Source organism: Narcine bancroftii, chromosome 5 (genome assembly GCF_036971445.1).
Source record: "Narcine bancroftii isolate sNarBan1 chromosome 5, sNarBan1.hap1, whole genome shotgun sequence".
In the NCBI taxonomy this organism is placed as follows: domain Eukaryota; kingdom Metazoa; phylum Chordata; class Chondrichthyes; order Torpediniformes; family Narcinidae; genus Narcine; species Narcine bancroftii.
In genome coordinates this window covers 39,801,024-39,823,606 of record NC_091473.1, presented here as the reverse complement: position 1 = coordinate 39,823,606, position 22,583 = coordinate 39,801,024, and the positions used below count along the sequence as shown (strand labels likewise).

General features: G+C 42.2%; 1 protein-coding gene across 4 annotated transcripts in view; it reads left to right on the top strand.

Moving 5' to 3' along the window:
• LOC138763284 (interactor of HORMAD1 protein 1) overlaps positions 1–22,583 on the top strand; it is a 259,345-nt gene that overhangs the window by 34,280 nt on the left and 202,482 nt on the right. For 3 of the 4 annotated variants that reach the window (XM_069937161.1, XM_069937162.1, XM_069937159.1), the window contains one exon: positions 16,395–18,349. The exons of the other annotated variant lie outside the window; for it this stretch is intronic. In XM_069937161.1, coding sequence (XP_069793262.1) covers positions 16,395–17,738 — 1,344 coding nt within the window. In that variant the 3' untranslated portion in view covers positions 17,739–18,349. Of the gene's footprint in view, positions 1–16,394; positions 18,350–22,583 lie in introns of those variants that run through there. 4 annotated transcript variants of the gene reach the window in all.

Sequence of the window (22,583 nt, the reverse complement as noted above, 5' to 3'; positions counted from 1 at the left end):
AGGAGGTTGGCTCGACCAAGCTGCTGCTCAAAATTTCTGGTGTTTCCAGAAAAAGCTTTGGATGCTGCCTCTGCCCCGTTCGAATCTCAGGATTTATGTTGATCTGGAAACGGGATCTTTCCACTTTGTTGTCATAGCCTCAAAGCGTGAAATGAGCACTGCATTTTGATGATCCAGCTCTTCTCCAGCTTAGTAGCTGTTATTTTGACCACATTTACCTACATTGCAGAGGCCATCTCCATGACAATGTCATCATGTTTTTCAATTTCATTGGTGGTGCCCGATTGAAAGTTGCATATCAGATGCCCCTGAACCTGCATGGGTATGCAGCGGAGGAACTTCGGTTTCCAGACAACGCCATTGATTCTCTCGTCACAGGCCAGCTTGCGCCATCTCTGCAGCTTCTGTGATGTCCTTCTATCAATGAGGTTGCCAGCAGCTCCACAATGTGTGCTTTTCGAGGGTTGCGTTTGCTTCAAGATGGCTGCTTGAAGCATGTTTCGTAGTGCCATCTTGTCATGATTATGGAGCACATCTTCTATTTTACAGATAATCTCCTCTGGGAGATGATTTGTGAGAAAACCAAACTTCATCCTCTGGCTAGGGACATTGAGCCGTGCCTCCAGGATCAATAAAGGGTGGGAACATTGAGTTTGATTTCATTGACTGCCACCGTGTCATTTCTATCATTAGCCATTTCCATACAAGCAAGGAAGATTTTGTGAAGTAATGAGGTCACCAGATGTAGGTGTTGCTAAATTTCACTATGGAATGAAGAGGAAATGCTGTTAAGCTGAGCAATCCACATTGTGTCTTTAATTATATTAAGTGACACTTCATTACACTATGAACTGTTTAAACCTTTTCCCATGTTGCCCATTAGCTGCAACCCGCACTTGACCGCGAAGTTGTTCCTGCTTTTGATTGGCTGGCCCATGCAGCCGCACCTGGACTCCGGTGAGTCACCAGCAGTGACAGGCCTTACACAAAGCATGCAGAGGCATGAGGCTGTGACAACATTTGGCCCTACCAGACCGAGGGAGAGAGAAGGTGGCTACTGCATACCTGGCTCAGGTTCCTGTTCTCCCCTCAAATTCATTAGGGCACTGTTCTGAGTTCCAATTAAACTTGCCTGCTGCTGCTTCCCACTTTCCCTTGAAACTTAACAGGGCTGGATTCACAAGAAAATGTATTACTCTGTGGGAACATAAAAAAAAATTGTACGGGCGTTGGGGTACTAATAGAAACTATTAGTCCAGCAGCACAAAACTTTGGAGCATGCCAGAAAGTTTTCTGTGTTTCTATTCCTTCATGTTTGCTGAATCAATGCAAGTGTCTGCTCAATAATACTTGAAGTATTTTAAATACATGATTTACCTAAGTATTCTCGAGGGCAATAAAACAGTTTTTTATGATCCCCCTTATGTTGTAACTGGAAACAAAATCTCAGTCATATCGATTCATTGCATAAATTTATTTTCCTTCTGGTCTTTCCTGAATTTGCTGATGCTGAATATCAGTGTTCATTATTTATTAAAATCTTTTATAATTATTAACAATTTTAATTTTGTTTTTATCTGCTGTAACTTCATTTTTTTTTCCAAATTTTTTACCCTGTAATACCCCCACATTTTAAAAAATATCTTGATGTAATTTTGAAATTTTGATGCCTTTTATTAGCCACATTTTGTCTCGTGTGACCCAATAAGTATTTTACAGTAGTTTAGTATAATGTCCTAACTTTGGTAGTTTATACCTCTAATTATCAGGCCAAGTACAATGCATGACAATTTAAACATCATTCTCAACTTGTTTTCCAACTTTTGCAGATTTATGCATTCAAACTATGATGTCTCTATTTCTGATCTTCATTAAATTGTATCATTGAAGTTTACATTTCTTGTTCCTATTAAAATAAATCAGTTGGTTCCATATCTCAATTTCCTATAAAAATACTCATACAAGGAAAATTTAAAAGCTAAAAATGAACTTACCTTAGATGGTTCCCTCAAATCTAGTGTTTGGCCCCTGTGAGGCCTTGTCAAGTTCACCAAATTGCAGTGATAGAGGTTTATTTTGAGAACAGACCAATTAGACATCTAAAAACACAAAGCTGGAGAAGCTCAGCAGGTCAAGCAGTGTCCTTGATATAACAAAAGATAAAAATACATAACTAATGTTTCATCAAGGTATGGGAAAATGTCAGCAGGCATCTGAAGATAGGGGAGGGGTGGTCACAAGGCAGGAGGTGATAGGTGGAGAAGGGAGGGAGGGGACAGCAGAGATCAAGATGAAGAAGGATGGCTAGATGAAGGGAGGGGGCAGGGAGGAAGGATAACTGGAAAGGGGAAGGGAAGAAGAGAGCAGGTTAGCAGAAACTGGAAGAGTTAATGTTAATGTCATCTGATTGGAGAGTGTTCAGATGGAAAATCAGGTGTTGTTCCTCCAATTTACAGGTGGGTTTAGTAGGACAGTATGTAAGGCCATGGACAGACATGTGAATGTGACATAGAATTGAAATGGTTGGCTATGGGAGGTCTCTGTTACTGGTGAGGGCAGAGTGAAGGTGTTCAGCAAAGCGATCTCATATTTTAAGCTTAGTGTCTCCATAGATTGCTGCAACACAGAAAACAATGTTCCGACCATTATTCCACTAGTCCCATTGACCTGCTCCCATTCCATAACCCTCCAGACCTCTCCTGTCCATGTATCAATCCAATTTATTCTTTAAATTTAAGATTCAGCATGCATTCACCACATCAAATGGAAGCTCATTCTATACTCTAGTCACTCTGTGAAGAACTTTCCCCTAATGTTCCCCCTAAACCTTTCCCCTTTCAGCTTAAAACTATAGCCTCTCGTACATATCTCATCCAACCTAAGTGGAAAAAGTCTACTTACATCCACTCTGTCTATACCTTTCATAATCTTGTAAACCTCTATCAAATAGCCCTTATTCCCCTTTGCTCCAAGGAATGAAGTCCTAACCTGTTTAATCTTTCCCTGGAACTCAACTTCTGAAGATCCGGCAACATCCTAGTAAATCTTCTCTGCACTCTTTCAATCTTATTGATATCCTTCCTATAGTTAGGTGACCAGAACTGCACACAATATTCCAAATTTGATATCACCAATGTCTTAAACAATTTCAAAATAATATCCCAACTCTTATACTCAATATTTTGATTTATAATGGCTAAGATGTCAAAAGATTTCTTTATAATCCTGTCCACCCCTGTGACGCCACCTTCAGGCAACAATGTATCTGTATTCCCAGATCTCTTTGCTCCTCCAGCTTACTCAGTGCCCTACCATTTACTGTGTATGTGCTACCTTGGTTTGCCCTTCAAAATGTACACTTGTCTGCATTAATCACCATCTGCCACTTTTTGGCCCAGTTGGTCCAGATCCCGCTGCAAGCTTTGAAAATCTTCCTCGCTATCCATAATATGTCCTATCTATGTGGCATCAGCAAACTTGCTGATCCAATTTATCACATTATCATCCAGATCATTGATAGAGACAACAGACAACAATGGTCCCAACACAGATCCCTGAGGCACACCCCTAGTCACAGGCCTCCAGTCTGAGAAGCAATCATCCACTACCACTCTCTGTTTTCTCCCACACAGCCAATTTCAAATCCAATTTACAACCTCTCTGTGGATACCTAGTTTCATAACCTTCTGAACTAACCTCCCATGTGGCTCCTTGTTAAAGGCTTTACTAAAGTCCATGTGGACAACATCCACAGGCTTTCCTTCATCTACCTTCTTGGTAACCTCCTTGAAATACTCTACAAGATTCATTAAACATGACCTACCATGCACAAAGCCATTTTGACTGTCCTTAATCAGCTCATAACTGCCAAAATACCTATATATACTATTTCTTAGAACTCCTTCCAATAATTTACTTACTACTGATGCCCTACATCAGTATATAGGCTCACTGGGCTATAATTAACTAGTTTACTTTTGGAGCGTTTCTTAAACAGTGGGAAATCATGAGCTTCTCTCAAATCCTTCGGCACCTCACCCATGGCTAAGGACATTTTGAATATATCTGCCAGGTCCCCTGCAATTTCTATACTAGTCTCTCTCTCAAGGTCCAAGGCAATATCATATCCCAGGGGATTTATCTACCTTTATTCGCTGTAAGGCAATAAGCACCTTCTCCTCCTTAATCTCCATGTGTTCCATGACCCTTCGGTTTGTTTCCCTTCCTTCCTTATGCTCTATGCCAGTTTCCTGAGTAAATACTGATGCAAAAAATTGTTTAAGATCTCCATTACATGAGGCTCCACACATAATAGACCACTCTGATCATCTAGGGGACCAATTTTGTCCCTTACTATCCTTTTACTCTTAACATACTTGTAGAAACCCTTAGGGTTTACCTTCACATTATCTGCCAAAGCAACCTCATGTCTTTTTGCCTTCCTGATTACTTCTTGAGTATTTTCTTGCATCTTCTGTACTCTTCAAGTACCTCATTAGCTCCTTGTTGCCTATACCTGCTAATCTCCTTCTTAACCAGATCTCCAATATCCCTTGAAAACCAAGGTTCCCTATGCCTGTTAACTTTGACAGGAACGTGCAAATTCTGCACTCTCAAAATTTTGCCTTTGAAGGCATCCACTTACTGTAGTGCGCGTCGAAAGAACCAAAGACTTGTTGATCCAAACCAAGGCTTTTATTAACTAAAAGACTGGAGCATATCACAAGTAGGTCGACCAGTCCAGAATGACCTGGTCTGGCTAGGAGCAATCCTTTAAGACCTGCCAGTAGGTGTGGCTACACTCAGCCAATCACAGTCAGCCTACACTACCATCTGTACATATACACATTGGTGATAAAATCTGTACTATCACATTCACCCCTTCTTTGAGAACTGACCCCCAGGATGGATGTAGGTTAGTGGCTGTACCGGTCAGGTAGCCTGACCATCCGGCATGACCGCTGTGGTGCCGGGATTGTGGTCGCTGGAGTCGTGTCGCTGGCAGGCCCGTAGGGTGTGGCCACTGCTTCGCTCAATTCCCCAATGGCATTGTCGACAGTCTGGGCTGAGCTGGTGGGGTGGTGCTGGTCCCTCTGTTCAAGCACATGACCTGGGGGAGAAGGAATAGGGGGAGGTTGGGTTAAAGGCACGGCTGCGCCTGATCCAGCTTGGGCTAGGTCCCTTACCGAGACTGTGTCCTCCCGTCTGTCTGGGTTCACATGGAGAGGAGTCACTTGGTCAACCAAGGGGTTGTTCTTAGCATACCGAACGTGGCGTCATAAACGGACTGGACCGGGAACCGTGAGCCATGCCAGTATGGTTGTACCCGACTCTGATTTTCTCGGGAAAGAGAACATCCTTTCATGGGGATGGCATTGGTCACGGTGCATAGGAGAGAGCGGAAAGAGTGTAGGACACTAGTGAGCACATCCTGCCAGCGAGAGGTGGAGAGACCTTTGGACAGGAAGGCAAGCGTAACTGCTTTCCAGACAGTGGAATTCTCTCTTTCGACTTGCCCATTATCGCGTGGGTTATAGCTGGTGGTCCTGCTTGAAGCCAGTAGCCTTCTTCTTGAACCCTCCAGGGCCCTGAAGGTACTGCCGCAGCTCTGCGCTCATAAACGAGGACCCCCTGTCACTGTGGATGTAACTGGGGTACCCAAAGATGGCGAAGATGCTGTACAGGGCCTCTATAACTGAGGAGGCAGTCATGTCCGAGCAGGGCACAGTGAACAGGAAGCAGGAGTACTCGTCGATGGCCGTAGGATGTAGGTGTTATGGTTGGTCGATGGTAGGCGCCCGTTGAAGTCTACACTGAGATGCTCAAAAGGGTGGGTGGCTTTGATGATGTGGGAGTTCTCCGGATGGAAGAAGTGGGGCTTGCACTCAGCGCACACCAGGCAGGTTCGGATAATGGAGCGAATCTCCTCGACCATGTAGGGCAGGTTGCGAGCTTTGACAAAGTGCGCGAACCTAGTGACCCCTGGAAGACAGAGCTCCTCATGGAGTTTCTGCAGCCTGTCTAGTTGTATGTTGGCGCAAGTCCCCCTGGAGAGCGCATCTGGCGGGTCGTTGAGTTTACCTGGCTGATACAGTATGTCATAATTAAAGGTGGAGAGCTCGATTCTCCACCTGGCGATTTTGTCATTCTTGATCTTACCTCGCTGGGTATTGATAAACAAGAAGGAGACCGCGCTTTGGTCGGTCAGCAGCATAAAGCGCCTGCCAGTGAGGTAGTGTCTCCAACAATGTACTGCTTCAACTATGGCCTGGGCCTCCTTCTCGACAGAGGACTGTCGGCTTTCAGGGCCCTGGAGGGTTCAAGAAGAAGGCTACTGGCTGGCTGGCCTAGTTCAAAGTGGCTGCCAGTGCAAAGTCAGACGCATCACTTTCGACTTGGAACAGAATGGACTCGTCGATGGCGTGCAGCATTGCAGCAGCGATGTCCAATTTGATGCAGTTGAAGGCCACTCTGGCTTCGGTTGACAGGGGGAAGGAGGTAGTCTTGATGCCGGCATAGTAAGAGAAAAAAACCCAGCAGCGTCTGAGTGCCTTTTGGGTGTGAGGGGGGGGAAAGTCCATGAGGGGAGGCATGAGGTCAGGGTCCGGCATGACCACCCCGTTCTCCACCACACAACCCAGAATTGCGAGCCAAGTGGTCCAGAAGACACACTTGTCGAAATTGTAGGTCAAGTGCAGCTAAGTTGCAGTCTGAAAAATTTCTCAAGGTTGGCATCATGATCCTCCGTGTCATGGCCGCAGAAGTAGCAGTCAGCCCGTTCTGATCCACCATCCGGTCCATTTCCCTCTGGAAGACCACGACACTATTTGTGACCCCAAAGGGTATCCTGAGGAATTGATACAGCCGCACATTCGCTTCGAAGGCCATGAAAGGTTGGTCTTCTCGGCGGATCGGGAGCTGATGATAGGCCGAATGTAAGTAAGTGGTGGAAAATACCTGGCATTGGGCGATCTGATACACCACATCCGTGATCCGTGGAAGGGGTACGCATCCAGGAGCGTGAAGCGGTTGATTGTCTGGCTGTAGTCAACCACCATCCGCGGCTTCTCCCTGTTTTTAACAACCACTACCTGGGCCCTCCATGGACTCGACCTAGGTTCGATAATGCCCTCATCCAGCAGTCTGCACACCTCGCTTGTGATAAATTTCCTGTGTCATAACTATATTGCCAGCTTTTGGTGGCCACAGGCTTCCAGCCAGGGGTGAGATTTGTGAAAAGTGCTGGCGGAGCAACTCGGAGGGTGAGAGACTACAAGTGAGGCCCTGGGGCGCGGGGGAGGATGGCTCGGGGTGCCGCTGGCAGGAGGTTTCTGGGGTGGAATGGTTACAGACAGAGAGCAGAGCGTGAGGGAAATGGTTTGAAACTGGCACTGAAAATCTAGTCCCAGCAGAGCAGGGGTGCACAATTGGGGAAGGACTAATAGTTTGAAGTCTGTGAACGTGATGCCCTGGACTTTCAAGGTCACCACACAGTACCCTTTTACCCCAGTCAAGAGCGATCTGGTTGCCAACGAAATTCTTTGTGCAGTGGGGAGAATAGCCAGTCCGCAACGGTGGGCCAGGTCTGGGCGGATAAAACTGTCAGTTGACCCCGAGTCAAATAAGCAATTGATATAGTGTCCATGCACTTTAATCTGTTCCATTGCTTTTGTGAGGGATTGGGGGAAGTCCTGGTCAAGGGTTATTGATGCAGAGACTTGTAATGCAGACAGTGGACTCCTGCGTGATGACATCACGCAATGTGTGTGTGATGACGTCATGCAAACAGTTGGGCCTGAAAAAAGTGTCGGGGAGTTGGTGTTGCTGCCTGCAGCCAAAGGTAAGTGTTGGGGGTCGCTGCTTGCCTTCAGCGGTGGGGCGGTCAGCGGTGAGGCGGTTATCGGTGGCACAGTCAGCAGTGGTGAGTCCCCGGTCGGCAGCGTTGGTGGCTACCGGGTCGGCAGCGTCGGTGTGTACCGGGTTGGCAGCTTCGGCATGTCCCTGGTCGGCAGTGTCGGGTCCCCGGTCGGCAGCATCGGTGGGTACCGGGTCTTCAGCGTGTCCCCGGTCGGCGGTGGCGGCGGTGGGCGTTGAGGTCCGGGCTGGTGCCTGGTCAGACATTGCTTCATGAGGTAGGGTGCAAATCATTGCGGTGAGGGTGGGTTGTACTTTTCATGCTCGGTATCTGCCCCGTGACGTCAGGCGCTGCCGTGCGGTGGAGTCCTCGCTCTCATTGGACGAGAGCTCTGAGAAACAAGTGTTTGAAATGGAGAGTGGCGATTTTACTTCACACGAGGCACTGTGTTTGATGGCGGCCATTTTGGAGTGACAGACTACAGCAAAGTGGCCGTTTTTAAGGCACTTCTGGCACCTGGCTTTTCTCGCCAGACACTGGGACCTGCTGTGCTTGTTCCTCCCACAGAAATAACACTTTGGGGTTGCATCGGGCAGCGAAGCGGCAGTAATAGGGTAGAGGGAGGGCATCCTACTCACATCAGAGTGTGGTGTCCAGCCCCAAGAGTACATGTCCATACTTAAGACAGCAGCCTCCATTGTCTCTGCGATCCGGATCACGTCCTCTAGGCTTTCTCCCCCGTGCTCTAGCAGGCATTGCCTCACCTCATTCGATTGAATCCCGGCCACAGGCATCCCGAATGAGATTGTCTGTGGTCTCCGCAGCAGTTCTGTCTGTGCAGGCACACTCCCTTTCCATTGCCCTTAGTGCCTGAATATAAACTTTACAGGACTCACTGGGCTGTTGCCTCCTTGTAGCAAGTTTGTACTGAGCATAGACCCAGTTCACCGGTCGCTTGTAGAGCCTTTTCAGCACCTTCATGGCTGCGACGTAAGTGGTCGCGTCCTGGACACTCTGGTAGACTCTCGGGGACACCATAGTCATCAATATTAGTAGTTGATAGTTGTCCTCTATCACGGCAGGATCAGAGAGCTGTATGTTTCAAACCATCTCACCCAGTGCTTAAAGTCATTTGAGACTGTAGCTGACTGTGGGTCGATGTTGAGGTGTTCCAGCCGTAGCATACACTCCATCCCTTCAAAGTTTTTTTAGTTAATAAAATTGTAGTGGGCGTCAAAAGAACCAAAGACTTGTTGATCCAAACCAAGGCTTTTATTAACTAAAAGACTGGAGCATATCACAAGTAGGTCAACCAGTCCAGAATGACCTGGTCAGGCTAGGAGCAATCCTTTAAGACCTGCCAGTAGGTGTGGCTACACTCTCAGCCAATCACAGTCTTTCTACACTACCATCTGTAGATATGTACATATACATATTGGTGATAGAATCTGTACTATCACACTTACTTTGCACATTCTTGCCAGAAAACAACATATCCCAATCCACTCTCCTTAGATCCTTTCTCATTTCCACAAAATTTGCCTTCCTCCAATTTAGAATCTCAAGGGAGCACTGGATTCAGTAAATCAGTCCAGTGGATACACGAGTGAAGTGTTGCTTCTCTTGAAAGGCCTTTTTGGAGCCCCAGTCCATGGTGAGGGAGGAGGTGTGGGTGCAAGTGTGGCACCTCCTGCAGCCACAGGGAAAGATGTTGGGGAGAGGGCAGATTGGTGGAGGGAGCAGTCCCTACAGAAGGCAGAGAGGAGAGGGGAAGATGTGTCTGTTGTTGGGATCCTGTTCTCAGTGCTGGAAATTCTGCAGGATAATGTGTTGAATGTGGAGGCTGGTGGAGTGGTAGTCAAGGATGAAGGAGATATTATGTTTGTTACATCTGGGGGCAGAGGGGGCCAGGGCAGATGAGCAGGAAATGAAGAAGATGCAGGTGAGGGCTGAAGCCACGTGGAGGTGAAGCCACGTTTGTGGAAGAAGGCATACATTTCAGAATATCTGGACTGGAAGACATCTTGGGAACAGATGAGACGGAGATGAGGAAGTGCAGTCAAGGTAGTTGTGGGAGTCATGGGTTTGTAATACATGTCGGTGGGAAGCTTGTCTCCTGAAATGGAGACGGAGAGATCCAAAAAGGGGAGAGTGTTGTTGGAGATGGACCAGGTGAGTATGACATTGGGTAGAAGTTTGCCGCAAAGTTGATGAAGTTGACTAGTCCAGTCCAGATCTTATGAAATTTCTGCCTCCCATCAGCCAACTATATCAGTTCTGTGTCACACGTCTGTCCATGCCCTCATGTACTGTCCTATCAAGACCACCAAAAAATTGGAGAAATAACACCTGATTTTCTGTCTAGGCACTCTCCAGCAAGATGGCAATAACATCAACTTTTTCCTGCTCCCCCTTCCCTTCTTTCCAATTTTCCTTCATCCCTCCCCTCTCCCTTCATCTAGCCATCCCTCCTCCCCTTGATCTCTCCCTCCCTTCTTCACCTATCACCTCCTGCCTTGCAACCACCCCTTCCCCCCCCACTCTTTTGTTTGGACGCCTGTTGTTATTTTCCCATACCTTGATGAAGGGCTCAAGCCCAAAATGTTGGTTATGTATTTTTACCTTTGCTATAGAAACCTTTTTTTTAACTTCAACTGACCACCACTCCCCTCCCTCGTCGCCCCCCATGCCTGCAAAGGACGCCACTGGCCACCATTCACCTCAACCGTCGGGGAGCAGTGACTCGGACACTGAGATGGTCCTAGTGGCCTCTACATTAAAGAGAAACATCCCACACAGCCTCAGGCAATCCATGATGGATGTTGCTATTAATGGTCAGGTAACAAAATGGCCATTCGACAGCGGCAGCACTGAGAGCTTCATACACACGAACTTTGAGACTTAAAATCTACCCTGTAAGCTTTCCTCTCGCTTTCACCGCCCAGGACCGCTCCATAAAGACCCTCGGGCACTGCTCCATTGATCTGATTGTGGGTGGGGGGGGGGGGGGGAGACATACAATGGGTTCAGGCTCCTAATCATGCCCAGACTCTGTGCCCCGGTCCTCTTAGGCTTAGATTTCCAGTGTCACTTTCGGTGGGCCCCTACCCCCGCTCATGCTTCACATTGTGCCATCCAATCAGCCCCAGCTCACCTGTGGCCTCTCCACTGCGCATCATCCTTCCTGCCCTCTTCTCCCACCTCACACCAGACTACAAACCGATAGCGGCCAGAAGCAGGCGCTATTGCACAGCCGATAGAGAATTAATTTAAGCGGAGGTAAAGCGGCTCCTAGCAGAGGGCGCCATAGAAGCCAGCACCAGCACATGGGGAGCCCAAGTCCTGGTGGTCAAAGGGGGCAGCAAACCAAGAATGGTCTTAGACTGCAGTCAGACCATTAACCGGTACATCCAGCTGGACGCCTACCCCTTATTCAAGATAGCTGACGTGGTCAACGAGATAGCCCGCTAGAGGGTCTTCTCCACAATCGACCTGAAGTCGGCCTATCATCAGCTCCCGATCCACGCACGGGACAAATCCTACACAGCCTTCGAGGCAGATTGGCGTCTTTATCAGTTCCGCCGAGTTCCATTCGGGGTCTCTGTCTTTCAGCGCGAAATGGACTGCATGGTAGACTGGCACGAGCTGAGCGCAACCTTCCCATATATGGACAATGTCACCATCTGTGGCCAAGACCAGCAGAACCACGATGCCAACCTGGAGAGATTTCTTCGGATGGCCAAGGAGCTTAACCTCACTTATAACAAGGAGAAGTGTGTGTTCAGCACCATCCACCTTACCATCCTGGGATACATCATGGCACATGGTGTCATCGGCCCCGAACCAGAGCACATACGCCCATTAATGGAGCTACCCCTCCCACACACGCTCAAGGCCCTCTGCAGGTGCCTCGGCCTCTTTTTTTACTACTCTCAGTGGGTTCCCCACTTTTCAGATAAGGTCCGCTCCCTGGCCCAGGCAACCACCTTTCCCATCCCACCCGAGGCACAGGCAGCCTTTATCTGCATCAGGCAGGACATCGCAGACACCACGATGAATGCAGTGGATGAGGACCCCCCATTCCAGGTGGAATGCGATGCCTCCGATGTGGCTCTTGCCTCCACCCTCAACTGGGGGTGGGGGGGGGGGGGCGACCTGTCACCTTCTACTCAAGAACCCTCCATGGTTCTGAGCTCGGGCACTCCGCCATTGAAAAGGAGGCCCATCCGATTGTGGAAGTGGTCTGCCACTGATGTCACTACCTGGCAGGCAGGAGATTCATCCTCCTCACCCACCAGCGTGCAGTGGTGTTCATGTTCAGCACCACCCACACAGGCAAGATCAAAAAACAACAAGATTTTGCACTGGAGAGTCGAGCTAGCAACATTCAGCTATGAGATCCAATACCGACTGGAGAAGTTCAACGACTCCCCCGACACCCTATCCCGGACCTGGGTGTTGGCCCAGGCCAACCAGCTGCAGGCACTCCACGAATACCTCTGCCACCCGGGCATCACACACTTCTACCATTTCATCAAGTCCTGGAACCTCCCATACACCGTCCAGGAAGTCCGGACCATGAGACATGCCAGGTCTGCGTGGAATGCAAGCCCCACTTCTTCTGCCCACCCCAGGCCCATGTTGTGAAGGCCACCTGGCTCTTTGAATGCCTCAGTATTGACTTCAAGGGCCCCCTGCCGGAATGTCTACTTCCTCACAGTGATAGACGAGTACTCCCATTTTCCCTTCACCATCCCATGCCCAGACACCTCCACAGCCACCATCATCAAGGCATTGACACAGATCTTCACTCTGTTCAGCTACCCCATGTTCATCTACAGCGACCGGGGGTCCAGCTTCATGAGTGAGGAGCTGCACCAGTACCTGACAGCGAGGAGCATTGCAACTAGTCGCACGACTAGTTACAATCCAAGGGGCAATGGGCAGGTGGAGCGTGAAAACAGGGTGATCTGAAAGGCAGTCCACCTGGCCCTTAAGTCAAAGGACTGGTCTGTGAACTACTGGTAGGACGCTCTCCCTGAGGTCACTCCTGTGCACAGCTACCAACGAGATCCCCCCAAGGACGCCTGTTTTCATTCCATAGAAAATCGGCGACTGGAATCTCTCTCCCAGAGTGGCTCGCATCTCCGGGTCTGGTGCTCCTGCATAAACAAGCACGGGCCCACAAGACCAACTCCCTGGTCGAGCAGGTGAAATTAATGATGAATTTTGTTCATTTTATAAAAAGTTATATACATCTAAAGAAAAACAAGAAATTGGATCGATTGATCATTTCTATCACAGTTGAATTTACCGATATTAGAGGATACAGATATACAGGAGTTAGAGGAACCATTTACTGATTTGGAAATTAAAATGGCTATGATGGAAATGCCGAACGGTAAATCGCCTGGTTGAATTTTATAAAAACTTTTATGTTGAATTCTCTACAGTGTTTGGGGATGTATTATGTCAAGTTGGAGAACATTATGAATTACCTGAGTCTTGTTCTAGTGCTTTAATTACAGTAATTCCAAAGAAAGACAGAGATCCTTTAAAAGTATCTTCATATAGACCAATTTCGTTGTTAAATGTAGATTATAAAATAATAGCTAAAATATTAGTGAATAGATTGGCTAAATTTTTACCTAAGTTGATTCATATGGATCAAACAGGTTTTATAAAGAATAGATATGCTTCAGATAATATTTTGCACGTGATTAGCTTGATTAATAGATTTCGACAATCTTCAGACCACCTGATGGTGATATCTTTAGATGCAGAAAAAGCATTTGATAGTTGAGTGGAATTTTTTGTTTAAAGTTCTGGAGAAATTTAAGTTTGGTCCTTTTTTCATTGGTTGGATTAAGGCTTTATATAGTAAACCGGTAGCTAGAGTATTGACGAATGGCTTGATTTTGGAACCTTTTAAATTGACTCGATCAACTCGTCAGGGTTGTCCTTTATCACCAGCTTTGTTTGCATTAGTGATTGAACCTTTAGCACAGCTGATAAGACAAAATACACAGATACAAGGTATGAAGGTTTTAGATGAGGAGTATAAAATTAATTTATTTGCTGATGATGTATTGGTGTATTTAATAAACTCAGCTCAGTCACTTTTGCACTTGAAGGCGTGTTTAATACAATATGGATGTCTTTCTGGATATAAAGTTAATTGGGAAAAAAGTGAAATATTACCGGTAAGTGAAGGAAATTATTCAGTTTATAAGAATATTATTAATTTGAAATGGACTGATCAAATTAAATATCTGGGTATAATTCTGAATGTTGATTATCAGTCTTTATATACATTAAATTATGTTCCATTAATTAAAAAAAATTAAAACTGATTTGATTAAATGGAAAGATTTACCCATTAATTTATTGGGTAGATAAATACAATTAAGATGAATATTTTTCTGCATATGCAATATTTGTTTCAATCTATTCTGTATTTACTTGATAATATTTTTTTTCAAGATTTGAATAAAATGGTTAGGGAATTTTTATGGAGAGATAAATTTTCGAGAGTAGCTTTGAATAAATTAACTTGGAAATATGAGTTAGGGGGATTACGTTTACCACACTTTCAAAATTATTATGATGCAGCCCAACTTAAATTTATTAGTTCCTTGATGGATTTGGAACGGTCTCCTATTTGGGCCAAAATTGATATGGCAAATATTTCTGAATTTGAAATACATCAATTTTTGTTTAGATGGAACATAAATTTGTTACAGCAATATAATGTGCCTATACTAAAACATTTAATGAGGTTATGGATTAAGAAAAATAAAATGATAGGCTCTAGGGCTGAATTATCGGCTTTGACGCCATTGTATAATAATCAACTTATTTCTTTTTCAATACATAATCGAAGTTTATTGCATTGGAGATTTAAAGGTGTGAAAAATTTGGGAGATTGTTTTAAAGAGGGTTAATTTTTATCTTTTAATCAGATGAGGGACAATTTTCGTGTTAGTAAGAATTCTTTGTTTCTCTATTACCAAATTCGATCTTTGGTGAAACATGTTTGGTAGAGATATGATTTTACCTGAAATGACCAAATTTGAGATGTTTCTTATGAAGGTACCAGAGAAGGGTTATATTTCATCTATGTATCAAATATTACAGGATGGTATGGATAAAAAGGGTTGGGATAGGTCTAAACGTAAATGGGAAGCGGACATTGGTTTTATTTTTTTCCGAGGATGATTGGTTAGATATTTGTTATGATAGTGTAACTAGGTTGATAAATGCACATTATGCAATGATTAACTATAATTTTTTACATCAATTATACTTAACACCTGAAAAATTTAAAAAGTATGGTTTTCATGAATCAGATTTGTGTTTTAGATGTGGTAATTTTGTTGGAACTTTTTTTCATGCTGTTTGGACATGTATACATATACAATCTTTTTGGAAGAAAACTCAATTATTTTTAGAATACCTGTATAAGATTAAAATTCTTTTAGATCCGACAGTGTTTTTATTGGGTAGTTTGCAACCTTTGAAAAGTTTGGGATTAGATAAGTTTCAACTTGCTTTTATGTATTTAGCTTTATCTGTAGTGAAAAAATGTATTGCTAGTATGTGGAAAGATACAAATATGATTGATATTAATAGATAGCATAATGAGATGAAATATTGTTTAATAATGGAAAAAATTACATTTTGTTTGATAATTATAGTTTTTTTATTAATAAGTGGTTGTTATATTCAGAATATTTAAATTTCAATTTAAATTGATCAGATCTTAATATGTATGCTTAATTTTTTAAAATATTTTTTCTTTTTTTTCTTTCTTTATGGCTCTCCTTAGGAGAGTTGGCTGAAGGGGGTGGGATTTCTTTTCTTTTCTTTTTTTTCTCTATATATAAAAAATAACATTCATGTTTAGGGTTAATTGTTGTATATGTTATGTACTAATTGTTTTTTGAACGACATAAATAAAGTTTAAAAAAATAGAACTAAATGCAGTCTTGTGTCGTAGTTACATATACAAGATAATGTTAAAATGCATTGCTCAGACTCAGCTCTGAAACCAAAAGGCATATTCGAATTTGTAGAATTACAAAGTTTATTGAAATTTGATTTCCATCCATTATTGAGGAAGACAAAAAATAGGATTAGTGCAGGATTAGTGTTATTGAATGCTTGGTCAGCACAGGCTCAATGGACCAACGGGCCTGTTTCCATGCTGTATGATGGAAATTATTCTATTGTCATTGATAAGAATATTTGGCCTTAAAAGGACATAATATCTCTTCAATTTAAATAAGATGCATTAAACAGATTTGTTACTTTCAATTGCTTTTTCTTCTGGCAGCGTGGCTTTGTGCAAATATAAAAATTATTTTCAAATGCTTTTCTCATGCTTAACAATGATTATGATTATTCCCAATGTTAACTGAGATAAGCTCAAATTTAGGATTGTACTTGTGCGTTTAAGTTTCAATACTATTTGAAAATTAGAATTTTGAGTTGAATTGAAGAGAATTTCATGAACAACATTGTTTAATTTCTCTTATAGAAGGAGACGGAAATGAGTGATCTTAAAACTCAGCTGCTGTTAGTGCAAGAATGTCTGGATGGAATAAAACATTCACAATGTCAACAACATCAGAAAATGTGTGAGCAATTCATCTGGTTCAAAGATCATTTTAAGTTTACTGAAATCCTGTCTGAGGTCCAGAAATTTGCTTCTAACACAAATCCTTTAATACAAGTACAAAATAATGTGACACAAACAACACCAAGTACAAGTGAAGGCCTTTGCATTGTAAGGAAGAGTAAAGCTTATTATGAAAGCACAAGGGTTTGCAGGGCATCATTCCAACCTCAGGCTGCACTAATAGACAACTGTCAACTTTGTGACGCCAAAGCTCGATGTACAGACATATTTCCAAATGGTAGTGGCCATATTCATCGGAATGCTTACCAGAAAACTTCATCAGACGCTGCTGAGCCCAGGGCACACATTTCCATTCACGAAAATTGTGCTGTGTCTTCACTTTGTGAAGGCAGAAATAAAGAGACTTCTTCATATCCTACTGCAATTAATTCAAATCAGATAACTTCTGCATGCCCTGTCAGCATCACAAATGGGCTACCTTCTCAAGCATTTATCCCTGGTGGCATTGGATTGGCAGAAAGTCAGAATGGCTTGAAGACCAAATCTTCCCCTATTCATAAAATGCTTCACAACAAAGAAAACAAATGGGGTCCTGTTTACATCAGTCCAAGTGTAAAATGTAACCATTGTCAAGGTATGTGGTCAGACACAATCACAAAGAATAAAAGTGCTAGGAGTGGTGGCAGTGCTGTGACATGCAGACAGATAGGGGCAAGGAGGTCTTGTGCAAAAAGAAGAAGCTGTATTCCATCCAATAATAAAAAGGTCAAACTTACCAACGCATCAAAGAAATCAAAAATCATTAGTGCTGGCATGAGGAAAGGTACTTTGGATGAGCTGAAGATTAAATCAACCATTCAGAAGCAATCAAATGGTAGTGAAAAGAAAAAGTTTGGCAAAGCATCTCATGAAAAGCGAAGATACCCTCTTGAAGGACTGCTTGTGAAAGATGAAATCTGGCAGGAACAAATGAAAAAAAGAAATTACTCACAACAACAGAAAGAAAGAAATGAGATTCCTAAAATAGCTAAGAGAAATCTTTCATGGCAACCTCCAATCACTTTTCAAGAGGGCTTTTTGCGGAATGGTATGAAATCTGAGCACCTGCTTCAGTCATGGTTTAGTCCTTTAACCCCTAATCAGGAGAGCTGCTATGATAATCCAGCAAACCCTTCACTTGGAAAGGAAGCACAAAACAAAACTCAGCTTAACTTTTTTGACAGTAGTGAAGATTCTGATTAGGATGCATTTAATTGTTACTGCATCAGACCTTTAAAAAAATGAGGTAAAGGAATAAAGCAATATGAAAATATCCTTACAACTTTTAACAGTGACATTTGTATTTTTTTTGTTCACATTTTCCATGTGCCTTCAGTTTATATTGTTGATTCTATTGGTATAAAAGTGATGCATTGAAACTGGAGTAAATTGATCACTGCAACAATTGTATTCACAACATTGGTACTTTTTTATTTCTGACACAGCTGATATTTAATTAGAAATGCACAGGATTTCTTGTTTTTTTTTATTTTAAAAGCTGTTTAAAACCTGACCACTTTTGTATTCATTATTTTATTAACATACTATAAGGCTCAGATAATAGTACACTTGCAGATAAATTTCCTGTGTAGATATGTCTACATTTGTTTTTGATGCATTCTCTTCTACATTGTATTTTTTTTAAATTGCATAAGCACTCAGATATTTTACAGGTGTCAAACTATTGCTAAAAATTCACTTCCATTGTAAAATGTAGTAGTCCATTAAAGAAAGCCAAAGGCAACTATTTGTTGGGTCAGAAATGTAAACAAATGTACCGACATGTGACCATTTTATGTTTAGTAATAATAAACATTATGCAATGAGTTAAGGAATATTTGATTAAATGATATTGATATTGTTGTTCTTAATGAAAGTTCTTATATATTCTTAAATATCCCAAAGCCTTTCCCTGTTTCTCAGATACAAGTCAAGAGCTTAATAGAATACCATCCATTGCCTGGATTGATGCAGGTCATTTAATTGCCAACCAATGTATCACCATGATTCCCTCTATTGCTGGTGGAATGTACACTGTTCACATTTGCATGCATTGGCTGTTCTGTCAGCATTTCCCTAAGCTACAATCTCTACTACCAAGAATATTAGGGGCAGCATACACATGGGCACACCATCTCATGTAGATTTCCATCCAAGTCAATCAGCATTCTATATTGAAGATGTATTGCTGAACTTTTATTGCGTCTTGAACTCCTTACCTAGCATCACTATGTGAGTAACTTCATCAGAAAGAGTTCAGTTGTTCAAAAGGTAGCTCATCACTACTTACAGGTGGGCAATAAATACTGGGCTTAATAGGGAAGCATGCATTCCAAAAATTAATAGATTCCCTGAATGTATGAAGGTATCTGAAGAGATTCCTACTCTGAGATTATACCCTCAAGTTAATTTGATGAGCAATTAAACAATTTAAGTATCTTCAGGTATTTTTTTCTGCCTCAATACTTGTATCCATGAATTAATACATTGATCTGAACATATAAAATATTGCAGGTTAAATAGTGCAATTTCCCATTATGCTGAGTTTTTCAGTGAAAAATTTCCCATCTGTTGTGAACATTAAGTAATACAAAGGCAACATGCTGAGCTGAGGTACTATTGCAAAGACAATTCTGAAATGTAAGCATAAAACACTGGAAGAGGCCCTTGGGCTCACGATATCTGCACCAAACACAAGGCCCAATTAAATAAACCTTTTCTTCATCCAAAGGGTCAATATCCTTCCATTCCCTGCATACTCTTTTGCTTATCTAAAAGCTTCTTAAATACTGCTGTCATATCAGCTTCCACCTCTAACCCTGGCAGTGGGTTCTAGACACCTACAACTCTGCATAAAAAGAACATACCCCACACATCACCTTTAAATTTTTACCCCTCTCACCTTAAGTACATGATTGCTAGTAGTTAGAAGTAAATCACAGAATTCTGTAAACACTGTGGTTGAAGTAAAAAAAAACCCATAATGCTGGAGAAGCTCAGCAGGTCAAACAGTTGATAATTTTAGCCTTACTACCCTCAATCTATTTTGCCCTGAATAGGATTTCTAGCTACACTAAACTAAAATTCCTTTTTCCAGTAGAATAAGTACTTTTTAAATCAAGACTGAATTTGACCCCAGTTCCAGATCATGCTAATCCTTTTGGTTTAGTAGCTACAGACTACACTCCAAAAACAAGAATTGAGTTGCATGCTTTCCATATGTTCCAATAAAAAAATGACAAGGTACGTGAGGGATGGCCATGTTCGATTTTTGAAGTTCAGCTGAAGGTTCTTGGCAGCAAAAAATAAATTGTATTTATATGAAATTAAATAAAAGTAGAAAAGCCCAGTTCCATTTTGCTATATTGTGCATGCTGAACATTGCCAATGTTTTGAGGAGATTCACATCATATATCTACTGAGGAAATGACAGTGAACTAACAAGACATTCCATATAGCTTGAAATTACAATCAATTCACTTAAATTTCTTTGAAATTGAAAAAAAAATATCAGCACTGGTTTCATCAAAACTTTCAGCGCAGTTGAGGAGATTACCTAAAAATTAAGCACAAGCTTGCATCTTCATAGAATAGAATATATTATATTGACATATCTGGGAACCAAGTACAGTATAATCAGTTACTTAGGAAGAATGTCATAGCTAAATAAAGATAACTACACTGGAATGTAAAAAGAAAGTGCTTATAAACAATGCAGTGTGATCTATTTATATATTTATAAACACTCGTCAGTAAAAATTCTCAAGATTTTTCAGGGGGCAGGTGGGGATGAGTCAGTGATTACTGTCTGCAGAAGACTTCATGAACAGAAATACAGATGCTACACTGCAAGATGAAAACCACTTGAATCAACAGAAGCAAGATGGCCAGATTACAGTTTGCCAAGAAGTATTTAAAAAGCCTGCAGTATTCTGGAAAAGATCTTGAGGACAGATGAGACTGAGATTAACCTGTATCAGAGTGATGGACTGAGATTAACCTGTATCAGAGTGATGGCCTGAGCAAAGTGTGGAGGTATAAAGGAACTGCCCAAGATCCATAGCATATCACCTCATCTGTGAAACATGGTGGTGGGGGTGTTATGGCCTGGGCACCTATGGCTGCCACAGATATTGATGAGCTGAACTTCACTGATGATGTAACTGCTGATGGAAGTGGCAAAATGAATTCTGAGGTGTATAGAGTCATTTTATTTGCTTAAGTTCGAGCAAATGCCTCCAAACTCATTGGATGGTGCTTCATCGTACATCAAACATTCTGCTAAAGCAACAAAGAAGTTTTTCAAAGCTAAAAACTGGAAAATTCTTCACCCAATCTAAATCCAATTGAAAATGCTTTCCATATACTGAAGAGAAAACTTGAGGGGACCATCCCCCAAAATAAGCAGTGGCTGTGGTAGAGGCCTAGCACAGCCTCACCAGAGAAGACACCTGGTGATGTCTATGATCATAGATTTCAAGCAGTCATTGCATGCAAGGGATATGCAACAAAGTACTAAACATGACTAATATACAATATATACTATTGCATGTCCCAAATATGGTGCCTTGAAATGAGGGGACTGTATAAAAACTGCTGTAAGTTTTACATGGTCAAACCAAAATGTATACAAATAACTATTTTTTGAAATGTATTTATTGAGCATCAAAATCAACTTCATACACATTATACAGATGAAGATTGTGCTCCTATTTTCATTTTTTTTTATATAGAAAAACCAACACATAGATTCACATATACCCTCAGATACACACCAGGATACCCCACTCCCTGACCAACTTGGCATCTTTGCTGACAGTATCATCAATATATTACTGATTGTATTGGTATAATTGTCTCATAGTCTTTTACTTCATAAGCATTCATGATTCAGAGAAAAAAATACATAAAAAGTTACATTTGTGGGATTTTTTTTCTGGTGGACCATTTTAACGTGCATTTGATTTTCTCCAGGATAATAAAGAAACTGATATCCTTAATCCATTGTGTAATAGAAGAATTCCTATCAGTCTTCCAGTGTAACAAGATGAGATGCTTGGCTAATAGGGTTGTAAATGCTATCGTGTCTTTCTACAGGGAATTTAGGGAGTTGTCAGAGATTCCAGGTATTGTCGTCAATGGGCAGAGTTGCAAATTGACCTTAAATATTTTGGATAATGTGCTGAAGACACTGCTCCAGAACCCTGTATTTTGGGCTCTGATAAAACATGCAACTTAGGTGGCAAAGGGAGCCATTACACTGATTGTATTTGTCCTCTATTTCAGGATAAATGGCTGACAGTCTGTATTTTGAAAGTAACAAAATAAGTGTGATAAGATAAGCCATATGTGTGCTACTAAGAGGTGAATCTGCTAAGCACTCTATCTTCATAAAGATCTTGAAGACATTTTATACATTTACTTTGCTATCTATAATTAGAAGTACTGTAATTTTTACATGGTCAGAAAAGAATCAGTGACTGAAAGTAAAAATAAGTGATTTTTATTCAACCGACCCTGAACTGATGCTACTGCCCACTTAAAGTGACGTCTAATCTGGTACCATATTTTTACCATATTGAGCACCATTGGGTTGTCAGTATGATAAAAGGGTTTTGTTGGCAATAAAGAATATACCATGGGGGCTAAAGACAACGATTTAAAAATGACTCTTCCAGTTTAATCCAGGAAAGCTCAGGGGAATGCACCCACTAATTTAGCTTATGTATATGTGCTGCCCAGTAGTAAAATAGGAAATTGGGAAGAGCAAGTCTTTCACTATCCTTACAGTTTTGCAATAATGGACTTTGAACCCTTGGAGATTTCCCATTCCAAATAAAGGAGGAAATTATTTTATCCAGCAAGGTGAAGAAATATTTTGGAAGAAATAAGGGAATGGTTTGAAACAAGTAAAGGAATCAGTTTGACTACATTTATTCTGTTCATTGCTCCTCTGAAAATCGATTTCATCTGGTTGATAAGAGAAGTAAATATTTTTATTAAGAGATTGGAGAAGGCGATGTCATATGATACCATAGGATCAACACA